Raw genomic sequence first — 27,598 nt, 5'->3', positions numbered from 1 at the left:
CCTGGCCAAGGGCCCCTTGGAATGGAGGAGATGGGTATCATGGAATCTTCGGTGTCCTGCTGATTGACCCACATTACCACACGTCCCTGCCTGAGCACTCAGTCTATTTTTGAGCAACCTCAGCCTGTTGAACATTTTACCACCAGCTGGGAATGACAGTTCATCTCTAAATATCTGCAGTGATCTTCCTTGGAGCACCTTGATATGAGCCTCCATATAACTTTGACTTAATGAGCATGTGTTGGGCACCTACTGTGTGCTAGGGGATGAATGCTGGGAACACAAAGAGGGACCAGACACTGTCTAGAGCCAGAGCTCACTTTCAATTCAGGGAGGTAACAATAATAACAATAACAGCAATAGGAATGCTAACAGCAAACACTTATGCAATAGGGTTGTACCAGACGCTGTTCTAAGCATTTACATGTAGCAACTCATTTGATCCTCACTATGCTTTGAAGGAGGGAACAGCAGCATTGTTATTGTTATTATTACTATTATTGGCCCCATTTAACAAAGGAGGAAATTGAAGCACAGAGAGGTAATGTGAAAATAGTTTCTAAAATATGATGTCAGAAGTATAATATAATTATATATAAAGGGCAAAATTCCGCTTGTTCCTAATTCTGCCCTCCTTAGGTATGCAAAGTAAGTTGACTTTTTCTTCCACACACTCTTTCTATCAGTGAGGACAGCTCATGGTGCCCTGTTAGTCCCCTCTGGGGCAAACCTAGATGTGATCATTTCTATCAGGAGTCCCTCCCTCTTAATATCACTGTCTCTTGTCCCTTCCAATCTGGCACACTCCCTAGAACAAATGTCTGTTTGTCGATGTTCTTCCCAAAGTGTGTGTCCTGTGCCGTCCCCTTCTGTCCAGAGCATCCTGGGCTGGCTCCCTCCTCACCCAGGCTTGAACTATATGATCGCATTCCTCCCTTGGTCTTTGCATTCTGTGTGTCTTTTTCTGAGGTTTATACATCTGTCGATGTTACCTAGAATTCCACTGGCCTTTTTGGCATGTGTCTTCTACTTGCTTCGTATTGAGTTCAGGGACTCCTGTGTCTTTCTCAAATGATCTGCTATCCAAAAAGTATTCCTCCAGCTCAGATTTGGCAATTGAGTTTTTGAATCTAGATGTGAGATTTTACATTTATCTGTTATATGTCATTTGGTAGATTCAATCTATTGTTATGGTCTGTGACGATCGTGTTGTGTGATGGGTGCGCACTTAGCATCTTGGTTTTGCCTCCTAGTCTTGGGTCAGCTGCAGTTGTTGTCCATACGAGTGAAAAGGGATAGAATAGGATGGAGTGCTGTGATCCTCCACTAGAGACCTTTTCCTATGTTGACCTCAGTTCTCTAGTTGACCTTTGGGGAATGCTGTTTAGCTGCCTAGGATCTACATAACTTTGTTATAACCCATCTCGTATTTCTGGATCTGGTCCCTAAGGAAGTCATGAATAATACTCAACTGCCTGAACTTAATGTCCATAACCCTGGATTTCCATCCCAGCTCTGAGATTTACTATGTGGCCTGAGTGAGGTATTTTATCTTCTCTCCAAGTCTCAGCTTACTCATCTGTAAAACGGGGTTATGAGACCTTCTTGGAAGGATAACACTTGTGAAATGCCTGGAAATAAAAACTGTAATGTGCCATTTCCCAGTTTGGGCACCCAGGTGGCTCCTTCACTGTGGGAACGGCCACACCTGGAGACCCCAGGAACTAAACCGACCCTGCCCACACCAGGAGCCCAGGAGAGACAGCCAACATTCTTGAATACTCCAGCTTCCTGTGAAACCCAAGTGCTTTCCTCAGCCTGGGGCTGCAGGACCTGATTGGTTCCAAGGAGTGAGGGCTTCTTGGGGGAAAGGGACTTGAAGAGAATCATCTCAACCCTGTGTGTGAGGGGTCCCTCATCAGGAAGGGCTCTTTCAGGAAAGGCTGGACACAAGGATGCCATCATTGTGTGGTGCCCAAGCAGAGCACTGCAGCATGGCAAACGGCCACCAGGATGGTGGCTACAGATGATGCAGGGGCCCCACTCCCGGCCTCTGGTGCCTTTGTCCCCTGCTGGTGTTTGTCCGGGCCATCTCCTCTCTGTCTGCTCATGAAGCCATGCCTTTCTTGTGGTAGCTTCTGCCCCCTTCCAGACCCCAGTCATCTTTCCTGGTTCTGGCCCAGAAGATCACCCCTACACTCACCCCCAGAGTATCCTTTTTAGCTCCTCCTGAAAAGAAAAGGGCTTTTTCTGTGTTCCAGTGGCTTTCAAAATCACAGCTCAAGAATTTACCCATTTCTCAAGGCCCTGAGACAAAACATCAACTTATTTGCCTGGTGTTAGAGCCTCTCCCAAACAGGGTACCCTAGAAATGGCCATAAGAAATGAACTACTATGGATTCAGCCCCTGCTGTGTGCTCTGCTGGCTCATCCCTAGTGCTGCAGCCACTGCGAGGGGATATTATCAGCCCAGATCTAGATAGGAGCTGAGGTGGGGAGAGTTGAAGCGGTTTGTACACAACCATGCAGTGGAGCTGGGATTCAAACCTGTTATGAAGCCACCTAACCCCAGTAGGCTGTCCACAGTTGTCGGGCCTTTGGGGGCAGATTCCTGCATCCTCCCACAATCAGGGGTGGGTGCAAGCACATCTCTTCCACTCAACCTCGAGACCAGGGCCTGTACAACCTTGAAAGCAGCACTCAGGCTGATTTCTACCACATGCACCCATGTGTTAGGTTGAACCATATGGATTAGCAATTTGAAAATGTTGGCAATTTCATATGGCCTGAAAGTTAAAGTTAGACTCTAACCTAATATTAGCAAGTGGCCCCCAGTCACATACCTGTCCTTACAAACTCATTGAGGTCCCAGAACCTGCCTCTTGCCTGAAAGCCTTCTGGAGGCAGGCCAAGGGATGATGTTCTGGAACTGGGGAGAATTCAGCCACACCATCCTCCACTTGTGGGAGAACCTGGGGGTATCAGAAGCCCAGGTCCGCTCCCAAGGCGTGAGGTCACTGGTCTCTACAGATTCTCCTGCCCTGCTTGTGCAAGAGTCTGAGTGCTTGTAGAGCACTTCTAACCATCCAGGTGTCTCTCTGCACCTTCCTGTTGTCTGTGAAAAATCATTGCTAACATTCTTCTGTTAATAAAGCTCTCCAGTGCCCAGGAAATAATGTATTTGAGGTGAGTCCTCCTAATTAGGGTCTTTCGAATGTAATTCCCACTCCTAGGATGGATGACACTCATTAAAAAATAATTTAAAATAATGTATTTATAGACAAAAGAACAAAACCCAAGCTGTTTGACTCCAATTTTCCCACCCTACCTCAGGGCTTGTTACCTGCCTTCTTAGGGAAGAAGTTCTTCTTAGCTCTGTCCCTCTCTCTGCATCCAAACACTCAGAGCCCCCATCTGGTGTGCCCACCCTCACTCTGTTGCTTCAGAGAAAATCCACTGTACCCATGCCTTTATCCAACTCTGATCCACCTTCAGCTCTTTCTGAGTCCTCCAGACACCCGTATCCCAGCAGCCAAGATTGCTCCCCGATAACTCTGTCTGAGCTACTCGTAAAGAATCAACCAAGATATACAGAAAATCTGCTGTGTAACAGTAGGCATCCTTTACCACGTGCCTGCTGTGTGCCCAGCATTTCATACTCACCGTCCCTAATCCTTATAACAACTTTGCAGGCAGGTACAGATTATCCCCAGACCTCAGAAAGGTGATGGAACTTACCCCAGGTGACACAGCTAGGAAACCAGGGATCTCTCCCTATTGAACCACAGAGGAGGGGTGGGATCATGGGCAGGTTTAGGAGTTAGACAGACCTGAATTTGTGTCAGGACTCTGGTACTTAGAGCTGTATAGCCTTGTACTAGACACTTATCCTCTCTGAACCTAAGATTCCTCAAGTGTAAAATAGGCAACTAGCAATACTTACCTGCTGACTTGTCTAAGGATTCAAGATACCATAGGATAAGTGGGAGGAGCCAGGTAGGCATTTGCTAAAATGTAGCTCTTGTTAATAGATCATAGATGGACTCTAGGCAATGTACCAGGCAGTTTGTATACTTTCCCTCAAGCAGCCTATTCTATAGATAGCAGTGTGGAGGCCAAGAGAAGGAAGTAACTTGAGAAAGACACTGTGATATCCTGTAGGGTGCAAGCTTTAGCACGGAGGTCTCTTCCCTCAGAGACCTTACAGGGAGCTGGGGAGACCAGACACATGCATAAAAGGATTTAAAAGCCTCATTTGCTTCATCTTCTTGTTGGAATAGATCCTCTCTGAGGTCCCAAGTTCCAGACTATAGCTAGTCTGAGAGCCTCTCAAGTAGTTTAGACACTAATTCTCAGCACTTTACAGCAGGGAAAAATCCAGGAGGGCTGGGGAGGCTTCCAGGGGAAGGTGGCACCATACTGGGAACTGAAGGATGCTGGGAGGAAGGAAAGGCATTCTAGGAATGGGGCCTGACATGAGAAAAGCCTGGGGGTGGGACTGGCCTGCATGCCCATGAGTGTTTGTGACTCACTCTGACTGCGACCCAGGGTTTGCTGGAGAGAGAGGAGAGATCAGCTCAGGAGGGGAGGTGCCGCCTCATTCGGAGCCCTGTTGGGAGTACATGGTCTTAGATTGAATCATGGTTTCCAGAGTCAGCAGTCAGGGAGCAGGCGTTTATGGAGCACCTACTGTATACCATACACTGATCAGGCACATAGTGGAGAACAAGACAGCAGAGTCCCTGCTCTGGAGAGGCTTAGTGTAATCAGCAAAGAAATTGGATAATTTCACATACTGATCAATAAGTGCTGTGAAAAAGAACAGTGCAATGAGATAGCAAGTGACCGGGGAGAAGGGAGCTGCTTTAGTTAGGGAAGGCATTGAGGGAGGCCCAGCTGAGGGGCTGATGACACTGGAGTTGAACTCTGAGTAGTGCCATGGGTAAGTCTCAGGGTGGGTGGGTTCCAGGCAGAGGAACAGCAGATGCAGAGGCCCTGAGGTAGGAACAAGCTCACTGCACTCAAAGGACAAAAAGAAGGCCAGTATAATTTGAGTGGTGTGGATAATAAAGACAGTGGGCCATATGGTTGGTCACAAAGGTTGCAGGGACAGATCCTGTTGGGCTTTATAGGTCATATAGGAGTTCAGACACTGCTTTGAGTGTGGTGGGAGGCTATTTGAGGGTTTTGAGCAGGGGACTGATGTAGGCTGGTTTATGTTTCAGAAGGACAGCTCTGGCCCTGATGTGCAGCATGGAAGGCAGGGGAAAGGTCAGAAGCAGGAAGACAACCCTTGCTTCACCCAGCAGCTGCTAGAAATGGCAGAGCTGAAATGTGATGTAGTCTTCTGAGTCTGAGTCCCTGCTCCTCTCATCTTCCCAGACCTCTGACTTTCAAAATGGGCTTTTCTAGCACCAGGGTTTGATATGTGAATTTGTGTGTGTCTCCTGCCACCCCTTCCCCCATTCAACCAAAAGTGCTTATTCTGTGTGATACATTAGACAGGAGCCTAAGATTTCATTTGAAGAAAAGAGCCTGCTTTTCTAGTAAACCCTGAGGTTCTGGGCTGGGTCCATTGGTAGCTGATAAATCTATTTACTCTTTGGTACAGTCACACTTTACAGTGCAGCTGAACTGTTGAGAGCATGAGCTCCAAAGTCGATGCAGCTGGGTCCAAATCCAGGCCACCACCTTCCCAGCTGGGGCTCTTGGGCAAGTGCTTAGGCTCACAAGCCTGCTGTGAGGATTAAAGGAGCTAATTCATGGAACGTGACTGGCACATAGAAAATGCTCAATAATGGCTCTTCTTGTAAGAAGCCCTAAGTGAGAAACCATTGCCTTACCTGGAGGAAGGAACCACTGATGTATGATTTTAGACATCCTAATGCCATTTGACAAGGACCCCGGACCCTGTGGGGTGTGCTGGGGGATAAATACAGGCTTTCTCAGGCTTTCCCCTTCCTGAAGTGCTGCAGCTGGACCCGAGGCTCAGCCACCTAGGCAGCACCAGGGGCACGAGCCAGTGGAGAACGTTTTACCAGCAGCTTGGCAGCCAGGCTTATTGGTAAAAGGGCTGTTCCCCCAGGAGCTGGGATAATTTAACAGATTATCTGGAACAATGGCTAATTAGGAACTAAGCTTTTTGGCAGGAAGTTTTTATTATAAGCTTGGTAAAATTTCACAGGCCACTGCTGGTGTCTGGGGCCAGGGCAGGAGCCTTCTCTGTCCAGGCCTGAGCACTGGAAAGGCCGTCAGAGCCTCATGTCCCCCATCTCCACCTCTGCCCTTCCTCACCTAGAGGCCTTAACAAAACAGAAAGTGGTCTTTGAGGCCACTAGTCCACAGATGTCGTGGTTTACTCTGTGTGACTCTATGTAAGCCCCTTGCTTTCTCTGGGCCTGGTTTTTCTCACTCTACAAGGAGTGGATGGCCACAGAATCCTGGACCCCTCCTGTGAGAGAACTGGAGAGAAATTTCTAGCCCCAAGATGGTGGTGGACCTGGCATAGGGCCAGGTCCTCTGTGCCCCTTCCTACAACCCAGACCCTCTTTCCTGATGCCCAGACATCTGGCCTTTCTCCCCAGCCTTGGGCACCCACCCAGGCCCCTATTCCCAGAGCCAAGCATGTTCCCTTTTCTTATTTCTATTTAAGTCAGATAGCTTTCTGGCCTCTAATTTTAATCCCAGTGAATATGATTCATGAGGGGCCAGGGGCTGGGCTCTGCAGCAAGACTTTTAGAATCCCCAATTAAGAAGCCATCAATAATATATGAAAATTATAGGGGAGCTCTGGTTGGGGAAAGGTGGGCAGCTTTGAGGTAGAGAGCAGTCTGTCAGCTCCAGCCTCCTTCTGTCCTGGCCAACACAGCTACTGGGGGCTTTGCAGCTGGGGGGAGGGCTCCGAAACTTCATCCAGCTGTAATTTGCAAAAAGACAAGAGCTGCTTAAATCAGGGGCCATTAAGATTGTGATTGTTCAGGCTTGCAGAGCCACCCACTCATTACTGAGGCAGGGGACTGTGGTGAGCACCACAGGACACAGTGCCTCCGTCACTCCTGGGAGCCCTGGCCCTCCCTTCCAGCCTCCTGGAGCTCCGTTCTTCATCTGTAAGATGGGGATGATAATAAAATCATCTCCGTGGGGTCAATTGGGGGTTAAATGAGATGATAGATGTGTGGAAAGGTTTTGAAAATGAGAAGTCACGATATAAAGCAGAAGAAGGAGGAGGATTTGATGGAAGGGAGAAAACTGAGAGAGGGGGCTGTTGACAGGTTTCTGGGAGAAGAGTGCACTGCTCAGAGCCTGAGCCCCACCTAACCTGGGATCTTGTCACAACCCTTTTCCTAATCAGTTATGTGACCTCTGTCAGAGCACTCCATCCGCTTCCCTGTCTCTCTTTTCTCATTGGTTGAGAGGATTGGGTTTCTTTTGGCCCTAAAATCTTCAGTTCTAAGTCAACTTGTTAATCAACGAATATTTATGGAAATCACAGGAAGGGCCAGGACTGTGTGTGTGTGTGTGTGTGTGTGTATTTGTGTGTGTTTAGGGGTTGGAGGTGGGGTGGGGGTTGAGCAGAGGTATAGGTCGGGGGCACTCACCTGTGCCACCTGACCTGTAGAACCACCCAGCCCCACAGGAAGAGTTAACAAGGTAGAAAGGACAGTAAACACTGAAGAAGTTCAGAGGTTGGACTGGGGTAAAGACTGGATGGGACATAGTGCTAGCCTCATTCACAGTTTTAACCTCTTATTGGTTATTGACTAGATCAACTCCTGATTTGGAGCCAGACTGCCTGGGTTTGAACTCTGATCCTATGACTCATTAGCTGTAAGACTTTGGGCAAGGCACTTAATCTCTCTGAGCCTTGTCTCAGTTTACTTATCTATAAATGAAATAATAATAGTACTGCCTCATAAGATTATTATGAACATTGAGTTAGTAGGTGGGAAAAGCAGTGCATGGCATGCAGTAGAGCTACATGAGGGTTGTTACTCGTATTGAAGACCAGCTCTGCAGCAGATGCTCCATGCAGCCCTTCATGCACATTCCCTTCTGTCCTTACCCAGGAGAAGGAAGGACTTGCTGTGTTTCAGTGATGAGGAAATGCACCCACTGAGGGGTTATCCAGGTTGTCTCACATAGATAATAAGTAACAGAACCCTGGTCAGAGTGGGTCCTGGGCCACTGGCCTGGCTACCCATGTACACCTCCCTGGCTCCAGCCCCTAGTGGCTCCCAGCCATGGGCATCTGGGAGGAGTTGACTGGAATGTTGGGAGAAACCCCTAAGCTGCTTGCTTTCACTGCCCCCAGCAAGTGGGCTGTGAGGAAAAAGAGGGGCCCAGGTTTTAGAAATCTGGAAGCAACAGAGAGCCTCTTCCCAGGCTGCCTTGTTCTGCATCTCCAAGCCAGAGGGTCAGTGTGTCTGAGTTGAGGATGAGCTGGCCAAGGGCCCCCCTCCTCTCCACTCTCAGTAGCAGCTCCCTTGCCCAAGGGCTCCTCCTGCTTTCCCTTTCCCTGCCAGTGGCTAGGGTGAATTTTCTTCTCTAGGCCCAGGTCTCTAAGTAAACTTTATACATTCTCCTGCCTTTTTTCTAACTAAGGCCTGGGGCATTGCTGGGTGTTGTGGGGAGCCCCTGGGGAGGGCAGAGCCTGGATGTTAATGGAGCAGCTGGTTTGTAAGAACAAAGGGCTAGTCCTGCATTTTCCCCTGGGCCTTTCCCTGTATGTGGAAAATGTCTGGAGATAGACCGCACAGAACTGGGAACTCTAGGGTACTCAAGTACAAAGGACCCCTTTAGATGGAGGACAGAAGCCTCCTCAGGCATGGAAGATGAGTAGGGAATGTTAGTGGTTAGGGCCAGGAGCATCTCAGAGACAGGGCTGAGTTCAGGGACTTGGGAGATATACACTTCTTGGATGGCTGAGCCAGGGTTTGGGATTTATAAATAACTAAGTGTGGAATCTTAAATTTACAGAACATGTTTTATATCTCAGGCTCTCTTCTAAGTATGTTACGTATACTAAATCATATATGCCCCCCAAATCCTATAATGTGTGAATAAATGGTCATTCCCATTTTACCAAAGAGGAAATTGAGGCACAGAGAGGTAAAGGATTTGGCCAAGGTCACCCAACCAGTGAATAGCAGAGCCAAGCATTGAATACAGGAAGCATGGCCCCAGATTGCTCTATTAACTACTTCACTTTCCTACTTTATGTGGGAAAACCAAAGATCTGCCTTCAAAGCTAGAGTCAGTGGTTCTTAAAGCTTTCTGAAGACATGCTTCCCTCTGAGAAATTAATGAAAATCATGGCTTCTCTCTCCAGAAAATGAGGATGTGTACAGACATTTGCATTCAATTTTGGGGTGTCACAGCCAGCTCAGAGCTGGTTTTAATCTAGCAGTTGCCCTTCCCTGCTGGGCTCTCACTCTGGCACTGGTGTGGGTGGGGCCAAGATGGCCACTTTCTACCAAGTGGAGGCTGTGGTGGGAGCCCTGGTTCCTGAGAGTCCCCACTGAGGCCCTCAAGTGGGACAGCTGTGCTGGGACCCTGCATCCCAGAGGGTTGTTACAGACCTTGGGTATCTAGGCTGCATGGGCAGGAGTCACACACTTTACTAGTGACATGAATGTTACACAGTGTCTGAGAAGAATGGGATGGAGGTGGGGACTGTTGGCTTGCTTTATGTTCAGTTGAGTTGGAAATTGTATGAGTGTGAATGTGTTTGTGTGAGAGAAAATATATTAGGGTCCCAGCAGAAAAGAAAATTCTACTCAGTTGGTTTCACTGAAGAGATTGAAAGGATTTCTTTCAAAGGTATGGGTAAGTTTGAGGATACTCACAAGGGACAGTTAGTGTCCAAGGTCTGGCAATGACAGGGAGCTGTTCCCACCCAGGCTTGTAGGGGCAGAGGGAGAAGAGAGTGCTATTGTGTGTGAGTGAGATGTGAGCGTGGTCCTGGGGGAGGCAGCCCCTCCCAGAACCACGATGCTCAGACTGGGCCAGAGTGGGAAGAAATACCCCAACCTCTCGCCTCTCATGTCCCATCTGCCGTGTGCCAGTGCCTCCTGCTGGCCAAACCCTACTGGAACCCATAGGGCAAGGGAACCAGGTGGTGGAGTTTGATGGAAAACAACCTCTAGGAGTGTAGATCAGGACAGAGGAGCTGAGTGGTGGGGGGTGGCGGGCAGCAGCAGGAGATTCTCCAGCACAGAGAACAAACTTCCAAATCAGTCTAGGCCTACTGCTGGTCAGGAGGCCCATGTCTTGACATAGGCTCACCGCCTCCTAGCCTTGTAATTGGATGTAGGACAGAATACCTTACTTGCCTGACCTGCGTTCTCAGTCCCAGACTTGCAGTGGTCTTTGTCCCAGGGAAGTTTGGCTGGACAGCTGTCCACCTGTCCCTATAAACCTCAACTTCTATAAGTGTATGGCGCAGCCCCTGGGAGCCACTTAATTTAGCCCTTAAAGACGTTTCAAGTCTGCCTCCCCTTTGAGGGTCTCACTGGAACTGATAATATGTAATTAATGCTGCTTAATTGATATTCTTGGGGCTTAGTCTTAGGGGTTTTAGGAGCTCTTGGGAGCATCTTTTGTAATATGTCAGGAGCTTTTCCCACTGGGTTTTGTTGCCAGGGACAAAAAGTAAGCTTTTCAGAGGGTGAATACCCTAATTTCCAGTCTTATTTCTCATTTGTACTTTCTTATTCTTCCCCTGGAGGCTGCCCCAGCCCTGGGGTCAAAGCCCCCTCACCTCCCTAATTGCTCAGCCCTCTCTACATCACAGCCTCCCCAGTTCACACTTACCACCTACCCAACAATTCTCCAGGGTTCTCTGCATCAGAATCACTTGGTAAAACAAAGCAGATTTCAGATTTTGGGCTTCTCTGCAGCTTTGTTAATCAGGGGATTCCTGTGCCCACTGGTGTTTGGTGGTCTGTGCTCCAGACTGTGAGCAGTGTGAGGCCCCTTCCCATCCTCGGAGACCAAGTATGGACAAAAGGCTTCAGAATGGACCAGAGGAAGGGACAGGCCCTTCTAGGGAGCTAGAAAAGTGTTCAGGGCTGGCTTGGCTCCGGATTACGGGTGGTGAGGGGTTAACCCACCCTCCCCTTCTTCCCTGCACAGCAGTCAGATCTCATGCAGTGCCTTCATGTGCTTCCCACTGCTAATACCTCATCTCTCCTAGTCCCTTCTGGCTTGAAAACTCTCTAATTCTGTGTAGAACGAAATACAGCCAAATTGATTTTCTTTTTTAAACATCAGGTCAATTGTGTTCTGACCATCATTAATAGGGGTGTAAATTGGGCCTGACAGGGACCCGGTGGCTTCTTGGGTTTTTTAAATCCAAGTTTTCATATTTCTTTTTCTTTGTTATTAGCCCAAGTAATGAAGGCTATAAAACATCTTTAGTAACGCCTTGGGTTGAAGATTTTGCAGTTGTTTGTGATGTGCATATGTTAATTACCCCTGGTCCTGGTAATTTATCACTGCCCAGCCTGGCTCACTTGCCCCCTTTCCCTCTCTAGGAGATACTGGATGCCCTTGGAGTCCCCCTCCCTGTCCTGTTTCCAGGGGAGCTCCATTTTCCTCTCTGGCAGAGACCAATCTCTAGGGAATTCCCCTCTATTGAAGCTTCGAGTGCCATTTTAAAAGCAGCTCTGTCATCTTCCCTAATGGGTGTTTTCCTTGGCGTCTCTGCCAGGAGTGGAGGGAAGAGGGGGGCTGCGCAAAGGAATACTTGCTCCTTCTGGGCTGGGGTTTATATAAAATCCTGCTGGAGGGATTTTTAGTGAGAGAAAGGGTATGTACTGAGGAGGAGGTAAGTCCCTTCCTTAAGAGAGGATTCTCTCGAACCTGGGTGTTTACCTGGAGTGTCTGCATTCTAGAAAGCTATGAGGAGAAATTTTCTTTTCATCTGAAGATAGGAGGTATTAAGAATTAGAAAGGGCAGGAGAGGAAAATATAGGAACTATTTTGGAACCAGGGTCATACATTAAAAAAAATTGTTATTGAATTTAGGGAATGGGACAGGAACCCTGTCTTATTCAACTCCCCATGTCCTCTCCATGGCCTTGCGCACAGCGAGGCTTCTATAAATGCTTGTGAAGTAAACCTCATCTTTATTTGACTTTCATAATACTTGAGGACTCTTGGCAGTTAAATGAAATACAAATTGGCTTTGGAGTTAGACATATCTGGGTCTAGATCCCAGCTCTGCCTAGTTGTGTGACCTTGGGTAAGTTACTTAACCTCTCTGATTTTCAGTTTTCTCACTTGTAAAATGGGTAATAACTCAAGGTTTTTGTGAGAATCAAATGAGATAACTTAATCATCTGCTTGATCTACTGAGTATTCAATAGGGACTCAGTAAATGTTAGTTTTTTTCCTTCCTCATGCTATATTCTCGTATATCAGAGGTTCTCAACTCCATCTGCATCTTAGAATCTCCTAAGGAACTTTAAAAAAAAATAGTTGTTCAGGCCCCACCCACTGAGATTCAGATTTAATTGGCCTGTGGTAGGGCTTGAGCATGGGTATTTTTGAAAATCTTCTGTTAAAGGATACCTTTCTTAAAAGATAGAATCATGATTCTCATAGAAATACAAAATGAGCACATGGTCAAGATTTATTCAACTTATTAATTAATGAGGGAACCCATAAGATGTTACAACTGGTTTAAATAATTCCAACACCACACACGTACTGGCAATCAGGTATGCTGAAATGAATTTTAAAATAGATGCAAAATTGGTCAGTATCCCCAGGGTAGTAATCAAATAAGCAATTGCATTCCACTGAGCAAAATTTATTTGCACTTCTGTGGATAAGAATCACTTGAATTACTCTATGCTTTCTATAATTGACACAGTTTTAAAGTAGCTCAGAGATAATGAAAGATGCAGAACTTTATGAAGTCAGATACTTAGACTAATATGTGAAACAGGACACCCAGTGATCTGCTTTTTTCTACATTTTAATAGCTTTTACACTTCCCCAGCCAAGGGGGAACACCCTGTCTTAGACCTTTGATATAGTTCTTTTAGCACTGTTACCATACTGTATTGTAATTATTTGTGTATGAACTGTCCCACCTGGGATGGAGAAGTCCTTAAGTACAAGATTCATGTTCTCTTTACTTTTGTAGCCCAGCACCCACCTACAAAAAGTGCTTAAGCAAGCAGGACAAGTAGTATTATTCTCCGTCTTCTGATGAGGAAACGGAGGCTTTGAAAGGCTCTGATGATGTCATATAATTAGCTTGTGATGAAGTTGGGACTCAAGTCCACTCATCCATTTCTTCATTCCACCTTACTTCATTCAACAATTCCTAAGTACCTACTATGTAGCAGTCACTGGGAGCAGTGGGCTTCTGCCGTCCTTGCCCTGGGGACCTTACATGTAGGGCAACATGGCTTAGAGAGCATGAGCCAGAATGCTTGGATTATACCTTGAAGTCAGCAATTATTAGCCATGTGACCCTGGACAAATTACCTGGCTACTCTGTGCTTTCATTGTCTTATCCATAATATGGGGAAGCCTACCATAAAAAGATTAAATAAGGTAAATATGGTGCAAAGTGTTTACCGCAGTTTCTGGTGCTATAATCATCTGTGAGTGAGGCTGTGACTCTGTTAAACATGTATCAGGTCCTGGGCTGCAAACATGAGGAAAACTTGGATCCTCCCATTGCTTGAGAAGCTCAGTTGAGTGGGGTGGAAAGAGCCTCATTAGACCATGACCAGGGGATGTGATGAGTGCAGCTGTGGGGATGTGAAGAGGATTATGGGAGCACAGGGTTGGGGGTGGGAGTTGGGGAGCAGGACTTCTGGGGAGCTGAGTCTTTAAACATTAGCAATTGGACCCCATGCAGGACCTGCTAGGAGGAGGAGGCTGCTGCAGGGATTGAGGTGAGAAAGTGAAGAAACCTGACCAAGGCCACCGTGGAGGAGGCAGGAGAGGAGAGATAAATCTAAAGCTAAAGCTGATGGAATTGACAGGAACAAGGGGTTGGTTGGAAAGGGGGGGGGGGTGCCAAATCTAGGGCTTCCCAGATAACCCCACACGGCCTTGGGTTCTCACAGTCTAGCCCAGTGGTTCTCCAAGGGAGGTCCCAGCATGAGTATCACCTATGTTTTTAGAAGTGCAGATTCTCGGGCCTCATCTTAAACCCACTGAATCAGAGCATACAATCTGATCTGTGTTTTAACAAACACAAGTGATTCTGATGACCCAAAATAGGGAGTGACTTGCCTTAAGTCATTTGGGGAGTTTAATGGGATTTAATTATTGAGTGTCAAATATGTGCAAAATTCTAGAGTATATGTTGCAGAGGATACCAAGAAAATTAAGTCTCTTTATTAGTTATCTATTGCTGAGTAACAGATTAGCCCAGAGTTTAGCCATTTAAACAACGGAATCATGAATCTGGGTGCAGCTTTGTGGGATCCTCTGCCTTCAGGGTCTCTCACAAGGCTGTGGTCAAGGTGTGGGCCAGGGCCTTGGTCATCTCAAGGTTTGACTGGGGCAGGACTCACTTCTAAGATCACTCAGTGGTTTTTGGTGGCACAAGTTCAATGATGGTTCAGAGAGAAGTAATTCTCTGGTTGGAGGAATCAGGAAGGTTTCCTGAAGGAGGCAACATTAACAACGGATCTTGAAGAAATGGAGGGCATGCCATTGGCTGAGACGGGTAGGCCAGGTGGAGGACACAGCATAGGCAAAGGCAGTGAAGTGGGAAAGTGAAGGGCTTGCTCAGGTACCCAGGTATCAAAATCATCTCACTTGGGTGGAGACTAGATAGAGAAAGGGAAAATAAAGTGATGATGCAGATTGGAGCCATAAGAGCAAGGCTTCCACTATTAGATCAGGGAGCTCTCCCCTTGACTGCGGGTGGGAGGTGGGGGTCAGGAGGTGGGAGAGGCATGGGTCCATCACTACTGGGGTCAGTACTGAGGGGCTCCGAGCCCACTGCTTCCCTGCCCCACCAGCCTCGCCATGAGGTCTACATCCCATCTCCTCTTGTAGTTCGGACGCACCGAAGTAATCGACAACACACTCAATCCTGACTTTGTGCGCAAATTCATCGTGGATTACTTCTTTGAGGAGAAGCAGAACCTCCGTTTTGACTTGTAAGTGGAAGGTGGTGCTGAAGATGGAGCTGGAGGAGGAAACACTGCTGGGAGGTGGGGCTACAAGGACCTGTGGTTGGGGCTGGAGTTTCCTTTCTGGGGAAGGGAAGGGGAGCTGTGATCTTAGAGGAAGCCCAGGATTGGCCTGGGATAAAAGTAACAATTAGCAGAAGTCCAGGAGGGGAGGGAGGGGGATGATGGAGGAAGGGCTGCAGGGGAGACAGCAGGTGAGCCAGCCCCAGGTGAAGGGAGGTGCCCAGCACAGGATCAGCCTGCCTGTGGCTGGCAGAGGTACACCTCCATCTTGAGTGATCAGGCCTGAGGGCAGGCTGCGCAGGCCTGGGCAAAGGGAAACAATCAGGGAAGGTCAAAGGCAAGGTACTGAGCTCAAAGTGCTGCCGAGCCTTAGCTGGGAAGGTGGGAGAACAGGCAGTGAAGAGCAAGGTGGCTCAGGCACCTGTGAACCAGCCAGGGTGGCAGAGCAGGGTTATTTCATTTTTTCAGTTTTTAATGAGGTATAACATATATAGAGTGAAGTGCCCAAATCTTAAGAGCCCTCCCTCATAGTGCATTTTGCCATCCATTTACCACCCAGATCAAGAGACGAAACAGGTCGAACACCCTAGAAAGCTCCCACTTGCAGTTCCCTGCTATTACTCCCAGAAACACCCACTCTGTTAGTGCCCATTTTGGGGAGAACAGGGGTCCTGGATCAGCTCAAACAGCCAGGCAGTTTTGGGCAGGATGCCCCAGCTGCCTTCACCGTCTCTCTGTGTTCCATGCAGATATGACGTTGACTCCAAGAGCCCTGATTTATCCAAACACGTGAGTTCTGCCAGTGACTGCCCAGCACTTCTGAAAGTGCCAAACTCTGAGTTGGCCCTGGGCTTCACTGTTACACAAACTGTGTGTCTGATGCTGCATCCTGTCATTTCAGAGCCCTCATTCTTCAGGGGTGGGGTGATGGGAGAGGTGGGATGGTTGTGAGCAGAGTAGGTGACAGTGGTCTTTTTTTGTACCCTGAATGTACAGGATTTTCTGGGCCAGGCCTTCTGCACACTTGGAGAGATCGTGGGGTCCCCCGGGAGCCGCCTGGAGAAGTCCCTCACGTAAGTATACAGGGAGTGGGGCCTATCTGGGTTGCTTCCTCAGTGATGGGCCAACTTCCTGCCCACCCTTGCTGAGGGCTGGCTTAGAGTAGGGGCAAAGCCGTCAGCCAGTCATAATGGACGATTAGAAATAAGGAGACCCCCATGGGCCTTGCCCTTGCAGGGCTTTTAGCTGAGTTATCTTGGAGGAACTCCAGCTCAGTAACTAGAGCCCCATATTCCTTAGAATGGCCCGAGATACTATGTAGTCCACACTCGCCCCTTACCCCATCATTGTATAGGGGAAAAAACTGAAGCCCAGAGAGTGGAAGTGACATGCCCAAGGCCACACAGCTAGGAAGTAGAAGAGCTGGGATTTAAACCCAGGGGTCTTCTCACATAGAGTATTCCTCAGATTGTTCATACCTTGTTGTAGGCCAGAGCTGGGCATAGTGAGATCCTCCCCCTCCCACCCTGACCCTGACATTCTGCATTATAGAGTTTTAAGTGCTTTTAGAGGAAAGCTATTACACTGAGCAGGCTCTGGGATGAGCTATCCTGAGGCTTCCCACAGTGGTGCCTGAGGGTGGCTTCAGGGACCAGCCAGATCTGGCCAAGTGGTGGAGGTGACTTCTTTTGTCCTTGTTTCTCAGGAAGCCCCAGGAGCAGGGCCCAGGCAAGAGAGGCTGGCAGACTGGGACAAGGGTTCAGGTCATAGGGCAAGGTGGGGAGAAAATCCCTCCACTTGCTTCTGCCAAGTTCACACTAGATGCTGTCCCTTTACCATGATCAATAACTGTAAAATGTATTGTGTGTGTGGGTGGCGGTGGTCTCTCTCCCAGGTCCTTGTTTCTGATCCCTAGTAACTGTGTGATAACTTCAGAGCCCCCAGAAAGGCCTCCTTGCCCTCCAAAAGTCTTCTCCTCTGGGTTCACAGAAAATTGTGATAAACAGCTATCATTTATTGAGAACAGGGAACAAACCCAGGTCTAGGGGGCTCTGAAGCTTATAGAATTTGAGATCCCAGAAGTTAGTATATTTCTACCTCTCTCAGCTTCTAAATACCTGAGTAAAAAGCCCATGAGTCTTTGGGTCTGTTTCCTGTGCTGTCCTCTGGCCCATCTTCAGTGGAAGGACAGTTTCTAGGGATAAAGGAAGACTTGGATAGGGTATGGAGCCCTTAAAGGGCAAGCAGGATCTAAAGTGTTAAGATTCTGGATGTTGGTGAAGGAGGAGGACCTATTCGCCCCACTGAAGTTTTCATGTGTCTAAGTCTAGTTGTCTCCCTGGCTAGGCCTGTGAGTGGCTTCCTTTCACTGGGCATCTCTTCTGGCCCAGACAGTATTTTACCTTTGTGATCTCATGTGGTTCTCTCAGCAATATCCCCATTTCACAGCCCACAAACTGAGGCTCAAAGAGGTAGAACAGTGGTTCAGTGTAGCAGGCATCACACATTGTAACACGTTCCCAGGGGTTGTGATGCTGCTGGTCCGGGGACCACACTTTGAGGACTCCTGAGGTAGGTTGGGAAGAAGACCTCTCTTTCTCCTGGCTTGTGGCTTTTGATCCTGTTTTGATGTTTGATGCAAAACAGAAACCTGTCTCCAAGAATCCAGATGCCAAGCGTGCTTAGGATGGGGGTGCTCAGCTCATGGCATGATCCCTCTCTTCCTCTCTCACTCTTCACAGGATAGGAGCATTCAGCCTGAATTCCAGGACGGGCAAACCTATGCCAGCTGTGTCCAATGGGTAGGTCACCAGACATCTCTGCCCTTGGTCCTCAGACATCCAGCCAGCTCTGCAGAGGGGGCTTGAGACTCCTAGCTCAGTCCCTGCTCCTACCACTGTGCATTCAGCCCTGGCCAGGGGCACAGTGAGGGCCCTAGGTCTCTCCTCAAGGACCCAGGCACTTTGGCCACTCTGCAGCTGGCCCTCCCCCTATCCAGGGCAGAGCTCCAGCATCCCCAGCCCCAATGGCTCATGGGACTTTGAGGAGCAGGGTGGGGCTTAGAGGTAGGGGCTATTTCTGAGAAGCAGCAGGGGCTGGGCACTCTCCCTTCCTTTCCTCTCTCCTTGGCCTGGTTTGTCCCGCCTCCCACCTTTCACTCTTCCCCTCCCTTCTCCCACCTCACCCTCTTCCCCTCCATTGCTTCCACTGCTGGATGTCAACCTCCTCACAGAGTAAATTCAGCTAAATCTTTACTTTCTGCATTTGCTTACCAGCTGTGATGAGCTAGCCTTGCTCCCCCAGCCCCCACCCTGACCATCTGCTTTTGGCTGGCCTCATGCAAGTATGGCAGTGAAGACCCTCCCAACTCCTTCCCTCTCCTCTCTCCTGGTTGGAGGGAGTGTCCTCACCTGGTTGGGGGGCAGGGTAGGGAGCATCTGCTTGGAGGAACCAGCCTGGAGGTGCCTCTAGAGATGAGCATTTTGGATGAGTAAGCGAGGCTCTACTGGCCTTTGCTAAGGACTCCCAGAAGTTGGGGTCCTAGCAGCTGGATTGACCACCAGACCAGCTGGATGTGGGACTCAGGGATGCTCACAGTCCAGGAAGGGTGTAGATGATAATTTACAAGGAGAGTGAAGAAACAGAAATTGGAGAGGGAGCAGGAATCAGAGAGAGAAACAGAGAGGGAGGGTGAGAAAGACCAGAGGGAGGGAGGAAGAGAGAGAAAGGTCGAGCAGGTGGGAGCAGATTGTGGCTGGAGAGGAGGGAAGGAAAGATCAGAAATAGAAGACAGGCTAGGAGGCAAAGAGAGGAACAGATGGAAAAACATTGGACAGAGGAGGCTGGTGTGAGGATTCTCCCTGGTCAAACAAATCAATCTTTACTACGAGGAATGGCCAGATTGGGGTGGGAGGAGGAGCTTTGGGGTGCTCAGCTCAGCTGCCCAAGTCTAGGGGGACAAGCTGGCAGGCACTGCCACCTGCCTGTGGCAGGGGAACCTTCAGATGTGGCCCCTGCTCTGCTCATCTGATTTGAAGAGAGCTGGGTTGTCTCATCAGCCCCTGGGGCTGGCTCCCATGCCTCCCTTGCCTCCTCTGTTTGAGAGTCTCTCCCTCCAAGAGCTGGTGCTGGGGAGAGCTCCATCAGTGGTTCTCAAAGTATATTCCTCGAGGCTGGCCTAAGAGTGGGGCTAGATTTTATCAGCTTTGCACTGTCGTAAAGGAAAGTGGGTAGGGGGAGAAATTATGGTCCTGAGGGCCTTCTCTGTGCCAGGCACTGTGTGTGTGTGCATCTTAGCTAGTAAAATGGATGCTATAATCACACCTAATTTACAGGTGAGGAAACTAGGCTCAGAGAGGTACAGTAATGAGCCCAAAGTCACACAGCTCCTGGACAACATGCCATTTTCTTCTCTCTCCCTGGCTACCCTGGGACACCCCTAGGTGTTAGTCCCAAACACTGGAGTAGGGTAGGCTGGTGCTGCGGGAGGAGTTCCTCCTGCCCCAGGGAAGAGGTAGTGTAGAGCTCCACTCTGGGAACTTGCCCTCCTAGAGGGGATTCTCTTGGTGGGCTGACTTCATGTCCTGGCTGCCCACATCATGGAGGAGCCACATGGTTGGCCGGGATCTTTCTTGGGAGAAAGTTCAAGGGGAGGTAGCCATGGTACAGGGCTTGGCAAGCTGTCACCAAGAGTATACCCTCTGCTTTACTCCCTCTTATTGTTCTCCCTCCCACGATGAATCAGAGTGGCTCAGAGCTGGAATGTTCCGGGACTCTGGGGGTCAGCTGGGTGCAGGGTGGGGTGGCTAGCCCACGAGGTCTTTTGCCCACAGAAGTGGTCTTTGGATGGAAAGTTTGAGAACCACTGGTCTGGAAGCCTCCGGGTGAGTCTGGATGCTTTTCCAATTCTAGGACTTTCACTGCAGACAGTACCCTTCCTGGTGGGCTCTTGGGGAGCAGGGGGTGGGGCAGCTCCAGGCCTGGGGGCCTGGCCCAAGAAGCAGTGCCCTAGTCCACAGGAGACTCTGTCTTCTCAGGGGCTTTGGGACAGATCTGCTGGATGGTGGAGGGTGGGGGGAGGATGCAGAGGGCTGATTCAAGGAGAGTTCAGGCTTGTGTCTCTGTCTTTGTTTGACTTGCCATTCTTTCATCTTCTCCTCTCCCAGTGGTGTCCCAGGGAAGAAATGTGGCACCATCATCCTGTCTGCTGAGGAGCTCAGCAACTGCAGGGTGAGTGGCAGAGGGACTCCAAGACGGGACCTGGTGGGTGTGGGTATGGGGCAGTGACAGAGGGCAGGCTGACTTCCCTGTGACTACAGGACCACGTGTGTCCTTGGAGGGATCGGGGCAAGATAGGGTTCCTCAGTCTGACCTGACTCATAGAAATCCACAACTGTCATAGAAGTCCACAAGGTATCTTCTCTTTTTACAGCTGAGCTGACTGAGGGCTAGAAAGGGGAAGGGGCTCACCCACAGTCAGCAGCAGAGCTGGGCTGGGGGCCCTAGTCCCTTGACTGCCATGTCAGGGTCCCTTCCACTCCCCATCATGGCTACCACTCACTCTTCCTTGAGCCAAGAATGCCTTGGCACCAACACTGGAAGCAGAGAGGCCTCTTCAGTCTTAGAGCCCGGGTGCTTGGCATTTAGTTCTCATTTTTCACTTTTAGCTCTGGAGTAGGATTGAGGCTGGATGGGGCTGAGGGAGTAAGAGTGTGTGGTTGGAGTGTGTGTGTGTTGGGAAGCCTGAGTCTGCAACATCCAGCAGCCCTTGATTTTGCTTCTTCTGTGGGACCATGGAGAAGCAGGAGATGGGGACAGCTGAGGGGTAGCTGAGCACCCAAGAAGGGGCTCAGGGGACCCAATGGCTGATAATGATGATAAAATATAGTAGTGATGACAGTTACTATCTGTCAAGTGGTGGGCATTTTATGTTATCACTACTTCTGACAACAATCCTAAGAGGTAGGATAACCGTTGTCACTCCCATTTTATGGATGAGGACAGTGAGGCTCAGAGAGGCAAAGTCACCTATTCAAGGACAGTAAGTGGTAGAGCTAGGGTTCTAATCCATGTCACTCTGATTCTAAAACCCAGACTCATTTCCCTAAACCACCCAGGCTTGCATGCCCCTTAGGTTAATTAGGAGCCGCAGGTGGGAACATAGTGAATCATGAGAAAAGGAGGGGGCAGCAAAGTGTGAGCACAAGGCCAATTCTGGGGTAACCTGGGAATCCAGCTTCCCATGGGGCTGGTCCAGCTCAGGTTAGTGGGACTGGGAGGGATGAGGAGAAATAGCATTTTCTGACCTTCCTGGGAAGTTTCAGTGTAGCTTTTGTATCCATTAGCTATCAATATTTACCATATGAGAAATTAAAATTGAGAAACATTTAAAATTATGTATTAATTCATTTAAAAATAACAATAGTTTAACCCATTACAGGTTAGCAGAAGTAACATCTTTTTTGAAAAATAACTGTATTTTCCAAAACAAGTCATTTAGTGAGAAGAGTGCTTTGTTTTATATTTTAAAAAATCTCTTTAATGTCTGACTTAACAGAAGAGTTGGAGTTTCATATCTGCTTCTGCAGTCAATCTGTTATGATATCACTGTTGGATAACTTCTAGAAAATTCCACATCTTATCAGCATTATTATGAAAATAGCTTTGGCCTCATGGACTCCCATGTGGGTTCTTGGTCCATACTTTGAGAACTGCTGTTATGTATGGAGGTATAAATTGTTAGCCAACATTAATTGAGCAATTTTTTCTGAACCACACAATGTGCTAAGTTAGTATCGGCTTATTTGATGTATTATAATATGTAATGTACTACATAGTATGATATCATATCTGATGTATTATGCTCCTCATTTCACAAAGAGGTTAAGGGACCTGCCCAAGGTCACACAGCCACTGGGTAGAAGAGATTTGAACCCAAGTAGTCTGATTCTAGAGCCGGGGTCCTTAACTACTAGGTTATAGTGTCCCAAACTCTGCTTTCAGGGGCTTCTAGTTGGGGAATAAGACACAGAATTGATTGGCCAGGGCCATATAGCAATGACCAAATCAACTCAAACACAACTGCTCAGTCTGATTTCTCTACTTGTCTGTTTACCTTGGTGGGTCTGGAGGAACTTAACAGCAGGACTAAACCTTCCCCACATGTTCTCCCAGCAGAGGGTGTGGTGTGCAGTAGATCACAGAGGATCTTTCATAAATCTGTGCTTAAATGAGTAGGAAGCACAGACCAAATGTGTAACAGCAGGTGATGATGAAAACTCCTACACCTATTAGTGCTGGCAATCTGGACGCTACTGGAGTTCAGATAAGGGGGAGAACCCAGCTGACATGTTGACTAGAGCTTCTTTTCAAACTTCCTGAGCCTCAGTTTCTCCACCTCTTTGCTGGGGCTGATAGGGGCGCTGTGAGGATTAAAGGAGATCATGAAGGCAACTGTGCCTAACAGGGGCTCAGCTTCTATTGGATGTCTGGGAAGGACTGAATCTGAATTCCCTAAAGCCTAAATTCAGTTTGCCCCCACACTTCTAGCTCAGCTGGTGACTTCCTTCCTAGCTTATAATTAAATGAAGTAATGTAAGTGAAAGTGCTTTGGAATCTCTAAAGCTCTAGACGATGCTAGGTGCTGTTTTGGGTCTAGTCTTCTGGTATTGGTAAACAGTCTGTGTTTAATACCCTTTAGGCTCTCCCTCCTCCTCCTGCTTCCCCACTCCTCCCTTCTTCTCCTTCATCCAGGGATGGCAGCAGTTTCTTTGATTTAAGCTGTTTCACAGCTTGTGGAGGTGGGGGCTCCCTCCCTTCCTCTTGAGATTGTCAGCTTCTTTTCTTTTGGGGCATCTTTGGCTGAGTTCTGTCTTTCCCTAGAATATTTGCAAGGAAAAGAGACTAATTCCCAGCATCTGGCTGAATTAAAATAATTACATCTGAAAGGCTTTGCTTCTGTCATTCTAGCATTCAGTGGGAGGATCAAAGGAAGAGGGTGGAGTCTGAGAGATGGTTTTTCACCAGAGCAGGGCTTCCTGCTCAAATGAATACATTCTGCCGAAGTAGACAAACCCTCCCTTCATCCATGGGGATGGTGTGGACGGGCAGGGACCAGCAAAGAATTAGAGTGGACTCCACCAGGTCACTAGCATACTTTGATGGGTTATAGAAAAGCCCTGCTCATCTAGAATTTAAATACCAAGAAAGTTCCAACAATCAGAATTTGATCCAAAATATTATTCAGTGATACTTCATGTTGACAGTGATGACTTTAATCTCCTGAAGAGCCTCTGAATCACTAAAGAATTCGTTATGTTCAGCAGTAAAACAATTATTATCCCATATAATACCAGTATTTACATTGTCCTCAGAGTTGACCAAGACTCTCATGTTTATTTGATTGTCACCACTTGTTTCGGGACTGGGTGGGTGTGAGTGACCCAGTGTACAGATGCAGAGGGGCTGAAGTGCCTGCCTAAGACTGCAGGATTCTAGCCCAGGCCTTGGTTCAGGGAGCCTTTCCCTCACCCAGTGGAGTCATGAGCCTTCATGGTACATGTCTGGCTAATAGCCTTTAGCAGGCATGGTGAGTGGCTGGGCTTCTGGAGAGAGGCAGTGGGGTGCTGTGGATGCAGGGAGCAGATAGCTCCTTGCCTTTCCCTCCCCAGACCTTTAGCTATCCCTAGGCTTGCCAGGCACCCAGACCTGCCTTGCTCTGGAGCCAGGAGTTCCTGGCTGGATGCACAGTTTCAGTGCCTCCCAGTCAGGTCCCTGCACACACTGGTGAGAGTGTGGCTCACCTCTCACCAGCCAAGGGAGTCAAAGCTTCATGCTGCAGCTGCCCCTCCTCCCACCCTTTTAGGTATCACCAGCCTGCTCATGTATTCATTCATTTCGTTTCATCAAATATGCTTTGGCTCAGTCCATGCCCTCCCAAGGTTTCCAATTTAGTATGAGAGACAGAAATTGCCAACAGCAATCACAGTGCAGCAGTGGGCCTCAACCCTGTCAGACCCACTGCCTCATTTTTATAACAAATATTTTATAGCACTCTTTACTATCCTGAAGGAAAATTCATGGATAATACTATGTAGTATGCCAAAATACATACAGATGAAGCAATGAGCCTTTGCGGCTACTTGGAAGAAGATGGGTCCAGGCAAAGAGAATAGCTCTTGCAAAGGCCCAAAACAGATACGCAACTGATTGGATTGCTTCAGAAGTCAGGGGAAGAGTGATGAGTGACATCAGAGAGGCAAGGGTGTAGGTGAGTGTGGAGGCCAGATTGTGTGGGACCTTGTGGGTGGGGAGCTTAGCAGCCTGGAATCCTGATAAAGTCAGAACTCTCGTTGTTCTAAAGAAATACTTCAGAGAGAGCCCAGTGTCTCCATATGGGAGACTCAGGAAGGGTCCTGGGAGGGAGGGAGAAAGATAAGAAGAAAGAGCTAAGGTGAAGTGGGAGGAAGTGGTGAAGGTTTCCTGAGACTCAAAATATGCAGGTTGATGTTGGGGGAAGTTGTGTGCATCTAGCACGGCTATAAGCGTCCTGCATGATGAATAACCAGCATTTAGACATCACCCTTTTAAAAAGTTAGTTTGTAATGTTTTGGACTTAGAAATCATCATTCTGGTTTAAAAAAAAAACAGAACAAAAGAAAACAAAACAAAAACATTTTTCCAGATACTAAAAAGATAACATTTTCAAAACGGACAGTTGGAAAATACAAAGAGTAGAAACATCAGTAAGAGATAATCATTGTTGACATTTTGATGCATTTCCTCCAAGGCTTTTTTTTCTGGGTGTACAAGTATATAGTTTTTTCTTATAATTAGTAGAAAATGATATCCAGATTTATTTTCCTATGTCACCAGATATTCTTGGAAGACAAATTTAAAGCTGCATATCACTCCTCTATTGTATGGATGGGTCATAATATATGAAATCTGTTCTTTTATAGGAAACAATATAATTAATACTGCAGTGAACATCCTCATAGCTGAATGGTTCCATTTTTCTATGAACCTTAGTTGATTGATTTTGGTTAGTATCCCAGAAACACAGACTCAATGAGCGGGAGGAAAAATGGTCCCATGTGGGGTTTTCAGCCTCTGAATGACCAAATCAACAGATACACAACTGACTGGATTGCTTGAGAAGTCAGTGATTAAGACAGCAGAGAAAAACCAGCTTGACCTCAACATGGTTATTACAGTCAATGTGTACAGACAGGCCTAGTCTCTTAGGCCAACTTCAATATCCACCATCTGTGTTAGAATAAACTCCAGCCTAGGGGATCTTCGCTGCCATCGCTGAATGCCTGTACCTCAGGTCTCCTACTTCAGCTGTCTTGTCATGGCAAGCTGTGGCTCTGGGCCTCTCTGTGAATGCAGAAGCCTTCCAGAGGTCAGTGGTCGCCCTCAGCCCTGAGTTGTGTTCCTTCCTGCTGAAGTACTAAATTTTATAGTTGTGGCTAATGATTCTTTTTCTTTTTAATTAATGTCTTCTTTTTTCTGACTAAAAAAGAATATACTAGTTCCAGGAAATTTGGAAAATGCAGCAAATATTAGAGAAGACAATAAATGTCGCCATGGTTCCTCTATCTCTTTAAAAGTGCTTCTTAGGGTACAGTGTGTGAGCAGTAGGGGAAAGTGGTTAAGAACTTGGGCTCTGGATCCAGGCCAAATGCCATTGCTTACTGGCTGAGTGACCCTGGGCAAGTTACTTGACCTTTCTGTGCCTCAGTTTCTTCATTTGTAAAATGACTTTATTTAGATATTTGATATTATATGTATCATGGATTTTTGCATTCATTTTGATTTTTTTAAACTATCGCATTCAAATCTTTATTTTGATTATTGAGATTTTTGGAGTCCCTTAAATTTTGCACTTACCTTATCCTTGCTCTGACCCTGGGGGCTGCCAGCAAGATCCAAACCTTCCATTCTCCCCTCCTGGGTGTTGCTACTTTCTCCCAGCCTTCAGCCCACCTGCTGGCTTCTGGGCCTGACTTCTGCCCTACATGGCCCTCTCCTGGGTCAGGGAAGGCTAACATGCTAGAGTGGGCCAGACCGCCACCCTAGAGAGAAAGGTTGTTTGCTGTGGTATCCCAAGCAGCCTGACTAACATGTGGGAAGATGCAAATTGAGGAAATCCTGCTTTTAGAAGAATTTAATATGTTTTTTAAAAGATAGGGTGAAAAGGCAGAAATTGCAAAAAATTACACATTGCAGGAGCTGCTTTATTTTCTCTGCAGTTGATTCCAGAGATGCTTCTACTTTGAGAAAGGCATTTCATGTGCTCAGAGAGCCCCACTCTCAGGCTAAGGATGTCAAACAGCAGGACCTCTGACCTTCAGCCAGAATTTGCTGCTCCCAAATCTTGCTGGCCCAGTCCGTTTTATTGACACTTACCCAGCCTCTTCCTGGGGTCACATGTGTATGATTAACCCTTATTTAAGAGGAACAGTCAAAGCATAGTTCATATGACTATTGGCATAACTCAGCGTCACCTTCAAAAGCAAGCCCCCGTACAGTTACATGTTCCTTGCCTCAAGGACTCCCCATGGGATGCACACCCACTGGGGAAGAAGCCTGCCTTGGTTACAGCCTAGAAAGCTCTCTGAAGTTCTGTTTTATGCCCTTGGATTTGATAATGGCACAATACAGTTTATCATAACGGGCTTTTGGCAAATGTTCTCGGGTCTAGGCGGTGTTAGGGAGGGCAGATCAGGTTGAACAAAAAATAAGCCCCCAGCAATGCCTCACATATATTCGCTGTGTGGGGGTGGGGGAGTCGGGGGGATGAGGTGTGGCTCACTGGTGGATTTTTCCAGTTAGATGAATTTCAGAGCCAGTCTTTTTTTGTTTGTTTAATTTTAACTAGTTTGCACAGGGGAGGCCTTTCTAAAATGGATTTCACACTTCTCTGACTTCTCAAACTGAGGCTACAGAACATAATTAAACTTATCTTGATGATTCAGGGTCATCATTTGGAATCTCAGTTATTAATCTTTGGAGACAGACTGTCTTGTTTCAATCCTCTTACTAGCTTTGTGGCTTTAGGCAAGGGTGTCAACCTCTCTGTGCCTCAGTCTCCTCAGCTTTAAAATGGGAATAACAATAGTATTTATTGTAAACACTAGTTGAACATTGGCAGTTTCATCGGGGTTAGCCCAGAAGCAGATGGCACACTGCAAGTGTTGGCTCCGATTCTTTTAACTGCTCTGTGCTAGACACTGTGGACTGGTACTTAACATATGCCAGCTCCCTTAGTCTTTCCAAGAGGCTCACAGGGGGCATTATTACTCCATTTTTCAAAGGAGAACTTGATGTTAAGGTTACATTGCTTGCCCCAGGCTGCTCAGCTGGTAGGTGGCAGAGTTGTGGTTCCAACCAGGTGGCTGTGGCTCCTTTGTACTCTTCTC

General features: G+C 47.7%; 1 protein-coding gene across 4 annotated transcripts in view; it reads left to right on the top strand.

The window, feature by feature from the left end:
• Window positions 1-27,598, top strand: part of CPNE5 (copine 5) — an 88,063-nt gene that overhangs the window by 24,860 nt on the left and 35,605 nt on the right. For 2 of the 4 annotated variants that reach the window (XM_045512180.2, XM_045512179.2), the window contains exons 4-9: window positions 15,034-15,137; window positions 15,923-15,962; window positions 16,170-16,246; window positions 17,915-17,974; window positions 20,006-20,056; window positions 20,339-20,402. In XM_045512180.2, coding sequence (XP_045368136.1) covers window positions 15,034-15,137; window positions 15,923-15,962; window positions 16,170-16,246; window positions 17,915-17,974; window positions 20,006-20,056; window positions 20,339-20,402 — 396 coding nt within the window. Of the gene's footprint in view, window positions 1-15,033; window positions 15,138-15,922; window positions 15,963-16,169; window positions 16,247-17,914; window positions 17,975-20,005; window positions 20,057-20,338; window positions 20,403-27,598 lie in introns of those variants that run through there. The other 2 variants (XM_010948996.3, XM_074348591.1) reach the window with 2 other exon arrangements.

This window comes from Camelus bactrianus, chromosome 20, assembly GCF_048773025.1.
Source record: "Camelus bactrianus isolate YW-2024 breed Bactrian camel chromosome 20, ASM4877302v1, whole genome shotgun sequence".
In the NCBI taxonomy this organism is placed as follows: domain Eukaryota; kingdom Metazoa; phylum Chordata; class Mammalia; order Artiodactyla; family Camelidae; genus Camelus; species Camelus bactrianus.
This window is presented reverse-complemented; position numbering and strand designations above follow the sequence as displayed.